At 42.3% G+C, this 20092-nt stretch overlaps 1 protein-coding gene across 1 annotated transcript in view; it reads left to right on the top strand.

The window, feature by feature from the left end:
• Nucleotides 1-20092, top strand: part of rttn (rotatin) — a 67960-nt gene that overhangs the window by 41824 nt on the left and 6044 nt on the right. Inside the window, exons 27-44 of the mRNA XM_079661107.1 lie at nt 1785-1951; nt 2721-2940; nt 5779-5907; nt 6447-6557; nt 7814-7972; nt 9054-9131; nt 10019-10202; nt 11162-11250; nt 11337-11424; nt 11710-11914; nt 12273-12363; nt 12605-12755; nt 13313-13450; nt 14663-14853; nt 15428-15533; nt 17104-17201; nt 17801-17878; nt 18512-18638. Of these exons, the coding sequence (XP_079517233.1) occupies nt 1785-1951; nt 2721-2940; nt 5779-5907; nt 6447-6557; nt 7814-7972; nt 9054-9131; nt 10019-10202; nt 11162-11250; nt 11337-11424; nt 11710-11914; nt 12273-12363; nt 12605-12755; nt 13313-13450; nt 14663-14853; nt 15428-15533; nt 17104-17201; nt 17801-17878; nt 18512-18638 (2410 nt within the window). The remainder of the gene's footprint in view (nt 1-1784; nt 1952-2720; nt 2941-5778; nt 5908-6446; nt 6558-7813; nt 7973-9053; nt 9132-10018; nt 10203-11161; nt 11251-11336; nt 11425-11709; nt 11915-12272; nt 12364-12604; nt 12756-13312; nt 13451-14662; nt 14854-15427; nt 15534-17103; nt 17202-17800; nt 17879-18511; nt 18639-20092) is intronic.

Below are 20092 nucleotides of genomic sequence, written 5' to 3'. Positions count from 1 at the left end.
TATACAGGTAGTGCTAATCCATGGCCATAGGAGGCTTGCTCGGTAGCACATGGCATTTAAACAGTCCTTCGGCGCCACTCGATGACGTAGCATGCTTGAAATAGTGGCTCTGGAGCAGCTTTCCTCGACTTTGAGAAACGGCCCAAGTTAATAATCCTCCTGAACAAATGGATTCACCGTCCAAAGCTGTCAGTGAAGTTAACAAAGAACACAAAGGCATACAAATACCAGGAGAACACATTTAGAAAACTGGCCAAAACTAATATTTATATGTAAACGATTAAGTAAGTGTGTTTGGGATCATTGTCATGCTGAAAGACCCAGCCACGTTTCATCTTCAATGCCCTTGCTGATGGAAGGAGGTTGTCACTCAAAATCTCACGATACATGGCCCCATTCATTCTTTCCTTTACACGGATCAGTCGTCCTGGTCCCTTTGCAGAAACACAGCCCCAAAGCATGATGTTCCCCCACCCCCATGTTTCACAGTAGGTGTTCTTTGGATGCAACTCAGCATTCTTTCTCCTCCAAACACGTCTAGTTGAGTTTTTACCAAAAAATTCTATTTTGGTTTCATCTGACCATATGACATTCTCCCAATCCTCTTCTGGATCATCTAAATGCTCTCTAGCAAACTTCAGACGGGCCTGGACATGTAGTGTCTTAAGCAGGGGGACACGTCTGGCACTGCAGGATTTGAGTCCCTGGCGGCGTAGTGTGTTACTGATGGTAGCCTTTGTTACTTTGGTCCCAGCTCTCTGCAGGTCATGGACTAGGTCCCCCCGTGTGGTTCTGGGATTTTTGCTCACCGGTCTTGTTTCTCATTTTGACCCCACGGGGTGAGATCTTGCGTGGAGCCCCAGATCGAGGGAGATTATCAGTGGTCTTGTTTGTCTTCCATTTTCTAATAATTGCTCCCACAGTTGATTTCTTCACACCAAGCTGCTTACCTATTGCAGATTCAGTCTTCCCAGCCTGGTGCAGTTCTACCATTTTGTTTCTGGTGTCCTTTGACAGCTCTTTGGTCTTGGCCATAGTGGAGTTTGGAGTGTGACTGTTTGAGGTTGTGGACAGGTGTCTTTTATACTGATAACGAGTTCAAACAGGTTCCATTAATACAGTTAACAAGTGGAGGACAGAGGAGGCTCTTAAAGAAGAAGTTACAGGTCTGTGAGAGCCAGAAATCTTGTTTGTTTGAAGGTGACCAAATACTTATTATACCGAGGAATTTACCAATAAATTCATTAAAAATCAGACAATGTGATTTCCTGGATTCTTTCCCCCCATTCTGTCTCTCATAGCTGAAGTGTACCTAGGATGAACATGACAGGCCTCTCTCATCTTTTTAAGTGGGAGAACTTGCACAATTGGTGGCTGACTAAATACTTTTTTGCCCCACTGTATATGTAAAAGCCCACATACAGGCATGTACACGATTACAGATGCACAAAGGAACTCTGATTTATACAACAGCACAAACACAGATGGCAGTAATCAACATAACAAGCTTTGATGTTTTCTTGAGGTGAAAGATACTCAGCCATGACAGTAATTTAACAATAACTTGATAACACCTTATTATAAGAAGGTAACTAATACAGATGATCCTCTGACAACCTTTTTTATTTTTCACGCTGTTATTGATTCCTAAACACAAGAGAGACAACAGTCGAGACTTAACTCTTACTCTTTCTTGCCTCTCTGTGTTTCTGTCATCATAACATTACAATTATTAAATCCATAATGATGGACCAATGCAACATTCTTATCCGTCATTTATCCAGGAGTCGGCGTCCCTCCTCAGTCTCCTGCTCGGTGTGGAGACCCAGACGTCCTCTCAGACCTCGGAGGAATCGGAGGAGCAGAAGAACCACGTCGGCCAGAGACTCCAGAGAGAGCTCAGCAGCTTCTTCAACACAATCCTGCTCCGAGTCACACACACCACTGACAGGTAGCATCTGGAAGACCCCCAGACCCAGCCCTTTATTTTCAGCCCTTTGTGACCTGGCTGGTCCATTTCTTTTATATACAAGGCCTTCCTCTCTTATGTCTGTCTTTTTGCTCGTGTCTCCCCCCCCCCCCCCCCCCCCTGTCCTCTGCTGCCTGTCACACACCACTGACAAGTACCAGGTGTTACTCGATAATATCACGCACTTTCAACCCTTTATTTCAACACACCGCCATCTTCAGATATCACAGACAACACGTAACTCCCACGTAACACTTCACAACATCCGGTAACACTTCCGGTTCTTCACAATAAAACTCCAAGGGAACACATTGAACAGAAACAGAAATAGTGCTTGTAAGTTAACATCAGGGATATCACCGAGAAACATCTGACAAGTCACCGGACACTTTATGCTCAGCACTTTGTGTCCTGTTGCAATTCAAATGTAATATTTAACATGTTCTAATTTGGGTTCATTTCTTTTAGATGCAAGGCTTTCCTCTCTCATGTCTGTCTCGTTTGCTCGTGTCTCACTCTTCCCAGACACAGGGACCTTGATTTTTCAGTGTCTTGTTGCAATTTAAATATCATATTTAACTTTTGGGTTCATTTCTTTTGCATACAAGGCTTTCAGAATCAGAATCAGAATACCTTTATTCGTCCCACAGAAGGGAAACGTACACGTGTCACAGCTTAATGTTACCTACGAAGCATGCATCCTCTCTAATGCCTGTCTGGTTTTCTCTTGTCCTTCCCTCCCTGTGTGCAGGCTCTGTCTGGCGTTAGCGGGCCCGCTTCAGAGCCAGCTGGCGGTGCGTTTGCTCCAGAGTCTGAGGGTGTCTGACGCCCCGCGCTTCTACGGCCTCCCCAGCCTGGAGAGGACTCTGCTGGGCATGGTCCGCCTCACCGCACAGCCCGGATGGAGCTCTCACTGCGCTGACATGGAGCCCAAGATACTCTGCTCCAAGTACCTCAGCGGGCTGCTAGAGGTACAATACAGATTTATCAAACTCTATTTGTATCGCCCAATATCACAAAACACGTTCGCATCAGAATCATCAGAATCAGGTTTATTATGTCGTACGAGGAATTTGACTTGGTGTCCTGGTGCATACATAAAAGTAAAACAAAAATAAAAATAACACATTATTTTAACATTACAAAAAAACAAGACAAAATATAGTCAAATAGAAAGTGGGCTTTACAGATTAAAAACAAACGACTGCATTGTATATGATAGTAACAGCAGAAGGAAAAAACAAAATAAGATACAAAAAAAGTCCATAAAAATACATAAAACATAAAATTAATTACCATAACAATTAAATAAAATGGATACCATAAAATGGCAGCTCTAACTGAAGGCTTTTGTTAAAAATGTAGGTCTTCAACGCACTCTTAAAGGTTTGGACCCTCTCTGATTAAACACAGACCATGCATACAAAGCACTCATGTTGAAAAGAGAAAAGCCAGATTTAGCCATTTGCTTATTTACATTTCTGGCCAGTTTAACACAGATTAAGAAACAGACATTAAATGACATGCAACAACATCACATAGCATATTGTTAGTTATAGAGACTAACACATCTGCAAGTTGTTGATACAAACAAGCAAATCATTTTACAACTATTTAGAACTCTTGCATTAATGTTACATAAATCTGGTTGAGTTTGAAAAAAACAAAATAGAAAATGTGTGAAATATGTTCCTCAGTTCAATCTTAAATAGGTCTTCTTGCTCTAAGCTGTAATGACTCTGTTTTCAGGTGTAACGTGTTGCATGTGCTGCTTCCCTCTGATCTTAGCCTACAGCCATGGTGAATAAAAGCACACTGCTTCCTGAGGAATTAATTAGGTAAAAACGTGGTTACGGGACATGCATTCCAATCGGTTCAAACCTCACTGAGTAGATATGCCACACTGTGAAGACGCTGATGAGATGAATCAACCTTGCCTATTCCATCTGTTCGTTGTTCACCGGTCCATAAAACAATACCGTAACACGGCGTTGCACCAGCTCGTGCACAGAGGTGTCCAAACCTTATTTCTGAAACACCTCTCATTGTTTGCTGTAATGGGCAGCTTGTACGGACATGAATTCAAATGAAAATTGAAGGTTAATTTGGTTTTTCAGTCAGGATCTCCGGCGGCTGCTTCCATCTCAATGATAACAATGAGCACCTCACTCTCCTCCACCCTCTGACCCACCTCTCACCTGGTTCTCTCAGCGCTTTGGGGCCCTGAAGCGCCTTGGTCTGGATGTGCAGCTGCTCTCCGGCGCTGTCCCACGTCCTGATCGCACATCAGAGCAGAATAATTAGTCTCAGCTGTATTTAGCTTTCCTTTCCATGCCGTGAGGTGCATGACAAGCAAACATCATCCCTTACCCTGACACAGGTGGTGCTTCTGATGTAGGAACATGAGACGGCATCACTTAGCTACTGTACCAAAACCAAATCACCTGCAGCTCTGTCAGGCAGATGAGAGCAGGTGGAAACAATAAAACACATTTTCAATTATTTTGATAATTGATGAATGTATAATTTTTACGGTCAGAAAAATCTGTTTTCAGTCTCAAACATTTAGATTTGCTGCTTTTTTTCTGTTCTAAATCATACGAAAGTGATTATTCTCGGGATTGGAGAGACATAACATGACATTAAGACATCACCTTTGATTTTTTAGTAGCTTGGATGGACATTTTTCTCTATCTTCTGACACTTTTAATTAATAATACATTCATGTAGAAAATAGTACCGTCATTTTTTTTAAATAAGGCGCACCTGAATATAAGCCGCAGCAGCTAAATTGAATGATGTGTACATATATAAGCCGCACTGGACTATAAGCCGCAGGTGTTTTAATGTTTCATTACCATATGTAAGGGTTGGTGCACAGAGGGGATTGTCGGGAAAGAGATGGCTGTTTGAGGAAGCTCCCATTTATTAACATTTCAACAAACAAGTTGCATATTTGCATAACTGCATAACGTATTCAAGTGTTAGCATTTAGTGCAATAGTAGCTACAGAACATGTGCTGTGTAAACTGTACTGTATCACATAGCGTTTCAGACACACAAACTTTTCAACTTTCAAACTTAAACGGTGCGCTCCCAGCGCACGTACCGGCAGTCTACAGCAGTGGTTTTCAACCAGTGGTACGGGGACAAACTGTCTCGCTCTCGTAATGTCTGTCTGTCTTGCTCTCGTTCTGTCTCTCGTACCACTCTCGGTTCCACTTTTACTTTTGCGCGCTACCTGTCTCACTCTTTTCCGGCCTCCAGCTTTTCCTGCTGGAGCCCGCCGCTTAAAGGTGGGGGGCTCGGACCGGCCATAGAGCCCATAGAGTTAAAGGATGTGGACTGTAACCTGTAAAATCCATAGATTTAGGAGGTCCCCTAGTGGCCGTTAGCTGTAAAAACCCATAGATTTAGGAGGTCCCCTAGTGGCCGTTAGCTGTAAAAACCCATAGATTTAGGAGGTCCCCTAGTGGCCGTTAGCTGTAACAATTCATAGATTTAGGAGGTCCCCTAGTGGCCGTTAGCTGTAAAAATCCATAGATTAGCCGCACCGTTATATAAACTGCAGGTTCAAAAAATGGGAAAAAAGGCGCGGCTTTTAGTCCGAAAATTACGGTAGTCAGATTAGTCATTAATTAAAATCATTTTGTTTCTGTTTTGCTGTTTGTGTTATTGTCATCAGGTCTCTTTCGGAAAATAACATTTAATCTCAATGAATGTCCAATTTAAAAAATGAAACAAATTGAGTTGCAGTCCGTTGGGCTTTTATCCAATATGCCCAATATGATCCGTGTGTTTTCTCACAGGTGATCTCCTCGTTTTACGTGGAGTGGGGGGGAAACTCCATGTCCTTCATGGGGAAAGGTGTGACCAAGAACGCCGTCATCTGCCTCCTTCACCTGTCCCACGAGATGCTGATGGAGAACAAAGACAAGGCAAGTGTGGACAAACTGCTGCAAAGGTCTCTTATCTCATCTTTAGAAAGTGTGTCAGAGTTTAGAACAAAAACAACAGCTGATCAAAACAAAACAAACTAAAGCCTAAACTAAAATGTGTGTGAAATAAGGTGACACACTGCCACACAGGTAATCGGGAAGGTCAGCAGGTCGCTTCATCAGCAGGAGATTTAGATAATAATTACTTACTTTCTTTTTAAAATAATTGCCATGTGATAAGCTTTAAATCTTGAAGTGAGGCGATAGAGGAGTTTTAAAATAATGTTTATGAACCTATATGAAACCTAACTCTCTGTATTTAGTTCTAAAGTCCACTTTTTAATAGTTATTATTACTGCAAGCTTAATATAGGAGTTCAAATGTTATTTGTTTTCGCCTCAAACATGCCAGTTCAATCACTTAGGAGAAGCTAATAGACAGGGTGCAACATCTAAGGAGATGCCAGTGTCTCCTTCTGTTTCTCATCTCATCTTTAGAAAGAGTTGTCCAATGTCCTCTCTCTGTTTTGTCTGCATCAGGACTTCATTACCCAGTGGTCTTTGGGGAATGATGTGCCTTCTGAGGACACTAACCCCTCTCAGCTCGGTTTGGCCTGGCTCATCCCTCTGTGGGTCGACCGCGATCAAGAGGTACACACACCTGCTCATTTTCACATAAACTGTACTATTAAATCTCCATCTCAACTTTATAAAATCAAGTTTCTACATGTTGGAGATTTGGGACACATTGAAACCCGTGAGAGCTGCAGAAGAACTCACAGACAAAAGGAAGCACCTGACGGCAAGTCATACCAACTCTCCGTCTGTCACTAAAAATAACTCGAGTCAGTCTGAGAGGCTTGTTGACAAGTTAGACTTCACCATCGTCTATTTAAATCCTATTTAAATCTCACTGGTCCTCGGCTTGAGCCTCAACATCAGGACCCATGTATCTGTGATCCTCTCCAGAATGGAAGGAGTCATCACATACAGAGCATCAACTAGTTCCTGAACAGTGTCCTTCACATGCTGATATCCAAGAGAGGGAGTTACTCAGTCACTAGATGGAGGAATGCCGGTTCTGTCATGTACAAAATACCTTTTCTCAAAATGTTGGCTTTCTTCAGAAAATATCAAAATTCACACTTTTATTCAAAATATCAAAATTCTGACTCTTTTTCTCAAAATTTAAAAATTCTGACTTTTTTTCAAAATCAAAAAATTATGTATTTTTTCTGAAAAAAAAGAAAATTATGTATTTTTTCTGAAAAATCAATATTTTTTTACTCAAAATCTCAAAATCCTGACTTTTTCTCAAAATTATGTATTTTTTCTCAAAATTCTAACTTTTTTCTCAAAATCTCAAAATTCTGACTTTTCCTGAATACTTAAAAATGTTAAATCTCCCTGGTCTCCGGCTTGATCTTTAATCTCAGGATCCATGTATCTGTGATCCTCTCCAGAATGGAAGTAGTCATCACATACAGAGCATCAACTAGTTCCTGAACAGTGTCCTTCACATGCTGATATCCAAGAGAGGGAGTTCCACAGTCACAAGATGGAGGAATAGAAAGCAGTATTCAATGTTTACTTCAGATTAGCTCCACGTCAGAAATGATCATGCTTGTCATATGTCTCTCTCCATAGAGGCTGAATCATCATGTTAATCACATAGCTATCATATGCCTCAAACAGTCCTGATGCTCTTCTAGGTCATCACACATCCTGTCATGTTCACAGCTACAGTTGGGATACCTTTGTGATCATGTTGCTCTCATGTTGGAAGAGGACATTCAGGATGTTCCCAACAGTAGGTGTCCCATGTCCCACGTTTGTGAGTCAGTACAGCTTCTCCGTATGTATTCACTCTTCTTTCCTACCCTCATCCCGTCTCGCTCTGGGTTCAGGTGAGGTTTTCCTCTCTGGGTCTGGGGGCCGCTCTGACCTCGGTGTCCAGCGGGTGTCAGGCTCTGTGTGCCAGCTGTCAGAACATCAGTGGAGGGTTGTGGGGAACGCTGCTCAACATCCTCCTGGATCAGCAGGAGAGCAGCATGGTCCGCAGAGAGGTAACATTTGGATTGTCTCCGTTTTAGTTTCTGACATTAATACAGTTCAATATATCTTTCAGTCACATTCTCAGTTTGTCCAGCTGTGTCAATACAATCCTGAATAGCTTTCAAGTATTAGTAACAGAGTACCACTCCAGGGCTAAAACAACATGTAATAAAGATGGCCTACCTTAGAAAATAAGACAAATAAATAATAATAAACAATAATGAATAAAAGTAAATAAATATAAATTATAATAATAATATAAAATAATAATGATGGAGAGAGAGTACAAGTGACATACTGTAACATAGTGTTAACAATTCTTACTGTATTAGTAAATGCATAACGGGCCCATCGCTTGAGTCATGTATTTTTCTGTAGGCGTAATAAATATGTTATTTGCTCCATGTGGTCCACACTCTCTGAATCCAGCAGTTATAGGTGGGAGGTTCTGGTTTCAACCATTTAATGGTGATGCACTTCAGGGCTGCCGTCAATACAATTCTTAATAGACATGCCTTAGACCTCTCTTCTCGACTCAGGTACATTTTATTTTTTAATATATGAACACAATATCTATTGTGTGTCGGTCTGTCCCAAGAGAGGGATCCCTCCTCAGTAGCTCTTGTGGGAGAAGGATGTTGTACTGAAAAGCCCCCTGATTCAAATGTGTACATTGGATATTTGATCTGCAACTTCTGCACAACCCAGACACATTTGAGTTTGAACAGGAAATGGACTGTGGACTCTGAGGAGCTGAACATGTGCCTCTAGTCTGTTGTCTGTATTACCAGCCAAAAGCAGGCAGATGGCACTGTTGCTGATGACTGTGTGTGTGTGTGTGTGTGTGTGTGTGTGTGTGTGTGTGTGTGTGTGTGTGTGTGTGTGTGTGTGTGTGTGTGTGTGTGTGTGTGTGTGTGTGTGTGTGTGTGTGTGTGTGTGTGTGTGTGTGTGTGTGTGTGTGTGTGTGTGTGTGTGTGTGTGTGTGTGTGTGTGTGTGTGTGTGTGTGTGTGTGTGTGTGTGTGTGTGTGTGTGTGTGTGTGTGTGTGTGTGTGTGTGTGTGTGTGTGTGTGTGTGTGTGTGTCTGTCTCCAGGCTGCATTCATCCTGCAGAACTTGCTGGTGATGCCCATGCCTGCCAACGCAGAGGAGGCCAAGGACTCCCACTGGCAGGTCAGCCGCTCTGCCAATCCGTTGAAAAGCTTTTATAGACCATGAACTGTTTTCTCTCTTTCTTTCTCTCCCTTCCCTCCTCCCGCCTCACACCCTCCTCTTGTTGGAGCTACAGGGTCAGATCAGGGTTGTTTGCTAGAACTGAAGCTCTACTGGGGCGCTCGCATCCAAAATAACACATTTTAAATCTCTGTCAAAACACCAACAGCATCCTCATTTGGAATTCCATAACTCTTTAACCAGTTCTTTCCATAAAAAAGGTTAATCAGGACAAATATATAAATCTCCAATCAGGTTAATAAAGAAAGAAAGCAGTGGCTCTTACAGTTAAATAAAAAAGAACATGCTATTTAACTTAAGCTATTTCAGTGCATGTATGTGTTGTATTGTAACTGCAGCAGTGTATTGTCTGTGATGTTTCCAACTGATAGATCTACTGCAGTTGTTAAAGCAAGACGAGAATGAATCTAGAATATTAAGGGGAACAAATGAAAGTGTTTCTGTTTCTGCTCTGGGGATGAAATATTGTATATATAGCAGGCCATGCACTGAGACCCTGGACATTCAGACAAATCGGACGAAGAACATATTTACTTCCACACAAGGAAACTAGAAGTGCAACGATTCTGACTAATGAACATTTTTGAGGACTCATTCCTATAGCCCTCTACTGTATATCCCTTTCTCCCCTAAAGCTGGAAAGTACATTTTAGTTTGAAAATATATCTAGTGATCTCTCAGACATTATAAAGAGTCTACGGTTCGGACAACACAGAGCCCAGATGACTTTACCTTCAACCTTTCTCTCACCTCTGTTCCTTTTTGCCCAGTAAAATCTCATTAGAAATCCTAAAAACAGTTTGATGAAGACTCCTGTCCTCCTGCAGCACCCCTGTGTCCATGATGAAGAGTCGGGCGTGTCTCTGGTGGGTCTGCCAGCGCTGCAGGCTCTTCTGTATCACTGTCAGTACTTCCAGCATGTGGCTCTCTGCGCCTCCAAATGTTACCGAGGCCGGCTCACCTTCCACCTGCAGCCTCGGGCCGGGGGACCCCAGGAGAGCCAGTCACTGGGTAGGGTTTATTTACATGTCTCATTATTTATCAACTACTATTTCAAGTGTGTGGCCACTTTATGATGCCATAACGATGTGTTGTCTTGTGTAACCATTAGCCAATCAGCAACCAAGGTAACCCCCCCCCCTTATCTCTCAGAGGGGCGTGGGGAGGGGCTCCTTATTTTCATCTGAAGTAAGAGACAGAGAATCAGCACTTTGGAAACAGGGCTGAAACAGAGGGGATTATGGGTAATGCTACAATGATCTGTTTGGTGTTTCAGCCAATCAGAGACAGGTTCTTTATATATCTGAGACCTGTGATATATTGATGAGAAACAGTATGATAGGGGACCTTTAAAGCTTAATAAAGTGTAATCCTAATGAAATGTAACTGTTAACAAAGTGGTATCCTGGGAATGGCATATACATGTATGTGTGAGAACAGATGTGTTCACGAAGGGTTTTATGACACTACAGGAAGGACAGAGGGAAAATGTGTTTTAGGGGGGTAGCTGCGACACACAATTGTGCTTTCTAGGGTGTTAGTTTTGCTTATTGTGATCCACCTGGACCCAAATGTTGTTGTGTTGTCATGTAAATTATCTTTGATGTTTTCCTATCAGAGAGTCTGTCACACTCAGAAGGAGTCGTCATGCTTGCAAGCATTAAAAGAAAATATCTTAAAATACTTTATATCGATATTGTGTTTCTTTGCATATTTGCCTAACTCATCATTTTCTCTAGACCGCAGCTGATTTTAAGTTGCTATGACATGGCCGCTGTACAATAGCTGCCCACTGCTCCTAGTACTAGACTCCTGGTGCTAGGATGGGTTAAAAGCAGATAACACATGTCACTGTGTGTGCTCTGCATGTGAGACCATTACAGAGGGTTTCATCCCAATTCAATCTATGTTTCATTATTCATCAATGTCTTTTTCAAGTCTGTTATTAATGTGTCTTCATGTGTGTTTAGACTCTGAGAGCTCTCTGTGGATTTGGAGATGCGACCCCCCTGTGGACTCCAGCAGGCCGTCCAGCTCGCTCTCCACATCCAGCACTGTGGTAACACCTTATACCTTTGTACCTTTACACTTACATGTTCATGATGTCATGCATCCTTCCTCACATCTTTATATTCTGCGTTACAGATAAGGGCTTCAGGGCCGCACACCCCAAAGAGTCCCTCCCCACTGAGCGTCACTGAGGACGCTCCAGCCAGCAGACTGACGGCTCAAGGTACACATGCATTCACTGTTATAGTAACACATTATGGTTTAGTTCTTTGTACTTTCAGAAACCTGGCTGTGGGCAGTGATATTTAAAAGGTCCACACATTTGTGTTTATATTAAATAACTCGGAGAGAGTGAGAAATACTTTCTGGTGAAAGAAGGTCTTGCCAGGATAATTGTTGTTATCCTGGCAAAACCTTGGACAGTGGATCAAAAAAGGTATGGCCAGGATAATGAATTAAGAATAAAAAGTAATTGTTCTTATTATCTTGTGTCTCTCGTGTCTCACAGGTCAGAGTGAGACGGACTCCAGCGACTCGTTGACTTCGGCAGATTCCCGACACGTCGACCAATCGACGGCCGTAGATCCCGTATCGATGGTAACCCCAGATCTGGTGACGTCTCACTGCGGCCTGCTGACCAACCTGCTGTCCATCCTGCCCGAATTCACCCTCAGCGCCGTCACACACCATCACATCCTGCGCGCTCTGGCCAGGTCAGAGACCCCTCCTGCAGGGTGGGAATCAGGAAAACACCCCAGAAGGATGTGTTTGGGAAATGAGTGGGAACATATCGTTTTATGGTCATTTTTAAATAACTATAAAAGATGATATAAATAAACATCTATGGTTATTTGACTCAGTAGAGTGGGTATTTTTTATTCCTTGAATCCAGTCCGGTGATGAAATGAGAGGATTGAAGTTTAAATTGAACACTGAGCTCTTTAAACACACAGTATTTAATAATGATGTATATATATATTTGACTCTGTAGAGAATACATGTTGATTGTAGCCTCGATCCCATCTAGTTAGTTTCTTACACATTTCCCATCATGCTCCTCTTCCTCCTCAGTCTGGTGGATGTTCGGCCCATCGAGACGTGTCTCAGTGAGCTGAAGACGCCCAACGTGCCACCAGGAGAGAGAGAAGACATCAAGATCCAGGTGAGACACTCTGCCAGGTGTTCAGAGTTAAGACAGTGTGTTGGTACAGCACAGTGCTTCAGGTCTAATGAGGGCACACACAGATTTAAGAGTGGGTGGAATTCTCAAAAAGCCTATTCTCAGTACAGAAACGTAATTGTATATGTTCTCTAACCTTAGCTTCTTAATACATGTGTGCAATCTGTCTGCATGCGTGTGTGTGTGTGTTTGACCTGTGAAAAATGTCTTGTGTGTTTTCTAGTTCGTCACACAGCTTCAGTTCCTGTCCGGCTTCTGCAAACTGCTGGGGTCATGTGTCACCGTGAGCTCGCAGCTGATTGGTCAGATGGACTTCCTCAAACAGCTGCTGACGGCTCTGGTTGCTGCGCTCATGCTGGATATCAAAGGATTAGGTCAGAACAATTATTGTGGTTATTTTTGTTTATTCATACTTAAGAGTATAAGAAAACGTTAGAATATTAAGCAGCCGAGGTCATGGGTCAAACCTGGCTTGTAATATACCTTCTCTATGAAATAGCAGTGAGCTTTATTAAAAATAGAGTTTGCATAATTTATCAAAGTTTCACAAGAAAGCAGTTAATCAAAATTGACATGAACGTTTATTTTTGTTCGCAAGAAAAGTTGAGATCCATTCAGATTAATATCGGTGGAAACTGCTTGTTGTTGTTTAAAGGGCTCAAAAGTATATAATTATGAATCAGATTATTATCACATTAATGTGTTTCTCCGTTTAATGTAGCAGCTGGTACGTTTATTTTGATCTTTAATAATGGTTTGTAGATTTTAGTTTGTATTTTTAAGTAACTCACAAGTACAAAACTTAAGTACATCTCTTGGGTAAATGTACTTTCTGCCTCCCACACGTCTCCCTCTCTCCCTGCAGTATGTCGCACAATGTGATCTCTGTGTGTGTGTGTCACAAAGTGTGTGACTCAGTGTTTCCTCTCAGACGCAGGTTCCCGGGTGTGTGTGTGTGTGTTCTGGGCCGACGTGTTGACGCTCCTGGCGACTCTGGTGAGGAGGGACGTCTCTGCAGCGTACCCATCTGTCTCCGCTGCGCTGGGGAGGCGCTGGCACACATTTGCAGGTACACACACACAAAACACACACACACACACACACACACACACACACACACACACACACACACACACACACACACACACACACACACACACATACCCTCACCCTCTGTCTGTCTGTCTGTTTTTTTTTAACGTCCCAACAACTGTTTTAACAACTGCACAAAACTCTAGCCAAACAGAGAAATGCTTCTGAAGGTTAGTAGTGTGTGTGTGTGTGTGTGTGTGTGTGTGTGTGTGTGTGTGTGTGTGTGTGTGTGTGTGTGTGTGTGTGTGTGTGTGTGTGTGTGTGTGTGTGTGTGTGTGTGTGTGTGTGTGTGTGTGTGTGTGTGTGTGTGTGTGTGTGTGTGTGTGTGTGTGTGTGTGTGTGTGTGTGTGTGTGTGTGTGTGTGTGTGTGTGTGTGTGTGTGTGTGTGTGTGTGTGTGTGTGTGTGTGTGACATTGGGCAGCAAGGTGTGCCTTGTCTCCTTCTCCTTCTCTGTCTGTCTCTCTCTCTCTCTGTCTGTCTGTCTGTCTGTCTCTCTCTCTCTCTGTCTCTCTATCTCTCTGTGTCTGTCTGTGTCTCTCTCTCTGTCTCTCTGTCTCTCTCTCTCTCTGTCTCTCTCTCTGTCTCTCTGTCTCTCTCTCTGTCTCTCTCTCTGTCTCTCTGTCTCTCTCTCTGTGCACCCATTATGGATCATTAATCACCATTTATCCTAACAGATTAATGTATTTTTAGAAGGCGTTTCGTTGAGTTTAAAAACATGGTTTCCAGATTCATGAATGAATGATAACCGTTATTAATTCTGCTGATTGAGCTAAATACCCAGGATTAGCATTTAATGTGTAATTTTGCACAGACAAAAACCCCCTCATATTCTATCATATTAACGTCATTACTGTGTGTGTTAAGTTCCCTGAACAGATGCTGCTGGTGGATAATTGCATCTCGTCCTCACAGCACCTTATCTTCCTCTGTGACTAATGGCCCAGCAGGGAGATGTGATGAGTCCAGTGAAAGATGAAGCTTTTTGTTCTGCTTGTATTTATGTCTTTGTGTGCTTGTTTATGGCATCTGCGTGTCTGCATTGAAATGATGAGTGTGTTCACGGACAAACACCAGGGGGTTTAAACCAATGGATGTGCCGTTTGGTCTCGCTGTGATTCAGAGTGATTATTGCTGCTGTGTCATTCAATAAAAGAACAACTCACTCTTCTTATTTTCCCCGTGTGTGTAGGAACGTTATCAGTGTGTGTGGCGGAGGTGTTGGCAGACTCTGCTCTGCACACAGCGGCTCTGCAGTTCCTCAGCACAGTGTTCAGCGAGGAGACAAAGGGTGCAGAGGTCACAAACTCTAAACATGTCTCCGCTTTGTGGGACATTTTAAACGGTCCCTCGGCCAACCAGCTGTGTGACCTTCTGCTGCAGGTACGACTGTCTAGACTCGGCGTTATTATTGGAGAATAAGTAGGGAAAAATGTTGTCAAAACTAAACAAAAAAACGTTTTCCTTCGAGAAAGTCTAATTTCAGAACATTTCAGCAACAAGGACTTTTAAAGTACTCAAAAACACATTATAAAAGAACATTAGAATACAATGAAAACAAGTCATTCAAAAGCCAAGAGAATACACAATACAAACCGGCTATTTCTAAAATAAACATTGAACCACAGAAGCTGAACAGACTTGACCTTCCAGGAGATGGAGCTATTTGGAAATAATCCTTTCGGTTCATCCTTGATTTGTTTTGCTCTTCAGCTGGGATCTAATGTTAACCAATAGGGCTTATAATAATAATTATTATTACACACATCATCATACATTAGAATAATTAATTGATTTTAATTGATCTTTGAATCAAAGGATTTAATCGTTATTACCATTTCTTTACCCAACCACGCATGTTATATGTACACAAAGCTATGTACGTCATTAGATGCTATGTTTTGAGAGCCTGTGATTTTGTTGAATAATAACGTTCCCTCTTTGTCGTCGGATGCAGAGTTTGGACAAGAGGACTTTTCAAGATCCTCTGAAGAAGCCGACAGCCCGAGCTCTCATGGCGCTGTTATCGTGCAGCCGCTCCGCTCAGAGCCACGCAGCCAAAGGTAAATCCCCCAAACTCACTGTGCAGACGGGGAAACCTGTTGAAAAGTGAAAAATGGGTCACTAGATTGTTCTCTGGGGGTTCCCCATAAGTCATGTGATACAGGTCATAGAGTGGAAAGGGTTTCTTGAACACTGCGTCTAACTTTACAACCAGACATTTCTATTGTTTGTTATTTGAAATGTAAATGTATTAACATACACAGTCTCACAGTTTGGTTCCTCCCTCTTTTTTATTCTTTATTAGTTATTTTCTCACATTCCCCTTTACATCCAATAGTACTCCATTTTAAATGAACGGTTTCTTCTTACATACACCAAACCTTCCAGTTATATTCCTATCAATATTCTGAAGGTTTTTACAGAAGGGTTTGTTCATATATCATTCATAGCCTGAACATGTTAAACCTAAAAACATGGCGAAAAAGTGATATTTTAGGGACAGTGTTTTCAGATTTATGGAGTGATAAAAAGAGATATCCAAAATCCCTTCTGGAAAAGCCTTAGATTCTAATATGACTACAAAATGAAACAAGAATTTTGAAACTGGCTTTATCCAAAGTTCAGATTTGTGTTCCTGAAATGTGTTAAAATATGCGCATATTTAATGAGAATATGGCTCATTTGCATATTTAAACAACTTGTAATACAAACAACAATTTTCTTAATGTAAGTCATTATCTGGAGACATTTCTAGCTACCTGTAGTGTCTCGCCTTAACAAGGGGTCACAACATGTTTTAGGTCTCAAATCCTAAAGATTCATTAACAGAATGTATAGAAATCAAATCAATAATGACTCTGTTCACCGTCTTATGAGGCAGTAAAACACGGTTCGCACGGATCATTAAAATCTTTGAAATGTGGTGATTTCAGGGGGAAGAATCAAGAACACTTTGGAAAACAGAACCGCGTCCGTGAAAGACCATTTAGTCTACTTTAATTGAGAAGGCAATGTGAATCTGCTTCAGGACAGAACTCAAATAGATAGGGAGAGTTTTTCTGGTCAATTAAGCAGCTATTTCTGTTTGTTATTGGAAATTTGGAAGCATTAACATACACTGTCTCACCGTGTTGTCCCCCCTCTTAGACGTGTCCTTTGGGGTAAAAAACAGAACATTTGGGGCAGTATTCACGGTTCCCACGGATCGTTGAAATTTGGTGATTTCAGGGGGAAGAATCAATGCATACGAACAATTTTGAAAATAAATACAGGTCAATTCAAATGAATGTTGTCACTGTCAATCTCTACTTTAATTGAGAAGGCAATATGAATCTGCTTCAGGATTTCTATCAGGGTAACGAACAAGAGTTTATTTTGTTCTTTTCAGTTTTTATTCATTTACTTCCTACACATTCATACATAATCAAACATTTTAAAATAAAATAAAGACACAACAGAACCCCCCCACAGTCAGAAACCTTTAAAGACATCACCTTTCACAATCGTAAGCAAATCTAGATTTTTCTCAGACACACTTTTAATGTAGAGTTTCTTGATATCTTAATGTAACGGCTCTTTTATTGCTAAGTGAACAACACAAGTTCCCACATCCTGTTCTCTTTGTCCCAGCTGGTCTTATTGACAGCTGTGTGGAGCAGATGAAGAAGACTCACTCTCAGCTCCACCTCGAGTCCATCCGACCCGGGAAGGCTTCCCACCGCAGGAAGGTGAGCGGAGACTGGATGGAAACTTCCACACTCAACATTTCTAGGCCTGTTGAAGTTTCTGGATAAATATTATGATGATGAAGTCTCAGTCCTCTCTATTTGGTGGAGCACTAACGATGTTTTAAACGTGAACATGTAAACCAGGGGTGTCCAGACTGTTTGCACCACATACAGAAAAATATACAAAGGGGTGGGCCGCTCACTAGAGGTGATGTATATTAACTCATAAGTTATAAATCGGCCAAATCCATCAAATGTAAGCAAGTAATGCTTAATCAGCGTACATCCCAGCTCTCCAGAGCGTTTCAATTGTTTGGTTGGTCGCTCATTCCTTAAAACAGAAGCCTCAGATTGATTATCATAAAAGGAAATATGAAGGGTCTATTTCTTTGATTGACTGAATTGATTTGAAAAGTGGGCTTAATATCAACACATGAATACTTCTGTGAAATATCTGTTTACATCTATATTTGAGAAGTAAAAGACAAGCACAAGTTTCATTTGAGGGCCATACTGCATTATATATTTTTAATTTGCTGAGAGCCGATTCAAAAGTAGCACACCCCTGATGTAAACACATTCTGTTTCTATATGTCCAGGAGGAGGGCTATTTGAAGGAGGTGAAGCTGAGTGTGGAGATCCTCCGAAGCGCTCTCTATCTCAACGAGGAATGCAAAGTGAGCGCCTGCCTTTTAATTCCCCTCTGCTGATTGTTTTTTAATGGGAGCACCAAGGCTGGCTTCTGCAAATGAGATCCACCTAAATGTCCCTGGCCTGGCTAAGTTTAGCTCCCCAAACCCTGTAATGGCTTTACTTACGGAGCCTATTAGCCGCTTCTCATTTTCTAAGTGGCCTTTCAGTCTCTGCTCGTTGCTCTTGGGCTAAACAGCCGATTCAGTTTCTTATTTTCTACCTCCCTGTGAGTATCTTTCACCTCAAGAACACATCAAAGCTTGTTATGTTGATTACTGCCATCTGTGTTTGTGCTGTTGTATAAATCAGGGTTCCTTTGTGCATCTGTAATCATGTACACGCCTGTATGTGGGCTTTTACATACTGTACATGTGTGTGTAAGCGTTAATTCTGCAGTTGTTTTGGATTTACTGCTAAAAAAAAAAGTGTGTTTTTTAGTCATTTCTAATCCTTTAGTTTTATCTCAATCTTTAGTTAAAATATTTAAAATAAAATTAATTGTCCGACAGTATTGCATGTTGTTCTCAGAGCGTTTAGTGTATGTCTACAGAACTTTCACAAGCTAACCACTGGTGTGTGTGTGTGTGTATAATCCATGTGTGTGTGTGTGTGTGTAGGTGGTGGCTACAGGTGCTCGTCTCACACTGGCCATCTTTTCTCTCTGGCCTTGGCTCCTATTGGACGATCCGACCATGGAGGCAGTGCTGGAGCTGCTGTGTGTTTACACCGCCAACTGCATCACAGGTGTGTCTGTGTGTTTGTGTGGTGCATGTGTGTGTGGTGTATGTGTGTGTGGTGTATGTGTGTGTGGTGTTTGTGTGTGTGGTGTATGTGTGTGTGGTGTATGTGTGTGTGTGTGGTGTATGTGTGTGTGGTGTTTGTGTGTGTGGTGTATGTGTGTGTGTGGTTCATGTGTGTGTGGTGTGTGTGTGTGTGGTGCATGTGTGTGTGGTGTATGTGTGTGTGTGTGGTGTATGTGTGTGTGGTGTTTGTGTGTGTGGTGTATGTGTGTGTGGTGTATGTGTGTGTGTGTGGTGTATGTGTGTGTGGTGTTTGTGTGTGTGGTGTATGTGTGTGTGTGGTTCATGTGTGTGTGGTGTGTGTGTGTGTGGTGCATGTGTGTGTGTGGTGTATGTGTGTGTGGTGTATGTGTGTGTGGTGTTTGTGTGTGTGGTGTATGTGTGTGTGTGGTGTGTGTGTGTGTGTGTGTGTGTGTGTGTGTGTGTGTGTGTGTGTGTGTGTGTGTGTGTGTGTGTGTGTGTGTGTGTGTGTGTGTGTGTGTGTGTGTGTGTGTGTGTGTGTGTGTGTGTGTGTGTGTGTGTGTGTGTGTGTGTGTGTGTGTGTGTGTGTGTGTGTGTGTGTGTGTGGTAGGCACTGTGCCTGGCCCTTGCCTGCACATGGCCTCTGTCTGCGGTCAGCAATCTGCCTGACTCACTCACACACACTTCTCACTTCTCACTAAGATCCCCATTGTCCCACTTGTTGCCCGCTGAACAACATGGTGTCTCGCTGTTCGCCTCTCCACAATGAACACAGTGTCAGGCGGAGTCTCGCTGTATGAACGGCAGGCGATGTGTGGGCGCACAGAGCATCTCTGTCTCATCATGCAAATGTTATCAAACAATCAAAGTGTATTTATATAGCACAATATCACACATTTTGCATCTGTCTCCGGGGGCTTTACAGTTTGTACAGGACATGAATGAATAGGAAAAATGGAAGTGAGAGCAACAGAATATCCCTCTCCCACGACGAACAGACAGCAATAGATGTTGTGTGTAAATTAAAAAATGAATACGTTATCATTTTCTGATTGCTGTAAATGAAGAAGTCAGCAGATTATTTGCAGAAACAACCTTTCTGAATGCAGGAAATGTGTGATTTGTGGGGAGGAAACAGCAGACACATTTACTCTGATGAACAGCATGCGGTCTCTTTCTGATCTGTGTGTGTCGTGCAATGGAAATCAGATTCATCTGTGGGGCAAAGCGTTCTGTGAGTTTGATTGACAGCGGTTCCTCGGTGATGGAAAGCCGCTCACGCTGTGCAGAAGTGGGCTCAGTTTCCCCCTGAAGGTTAACTGAACAGCCGTGCATGCAGCCAGGCTTAGCGTTACACCATCCACCCTCAGGCTACCTCTTCTTCTCCTGAGACGGCTGCATTTCCACCACATCTTTCACCAGTCGACCTGCTTCATG

Source organism: Notothenia rossii (genome assembly GCF_949606895.1).
Source record: "Notothenia rossii genome assembly, chromosome: 12".
In the NCBI taxonomy this organism is placed as follows: domain Eukaryota; kingdom Metazoa; phylum Chordata; class Actinopteri; order Perciformes; family Nototheniidae; genus Notothenia; species Notothenia rossii.
This window is presented reverse-complemented; position numbering and strand designations above follow the sequence as displayed.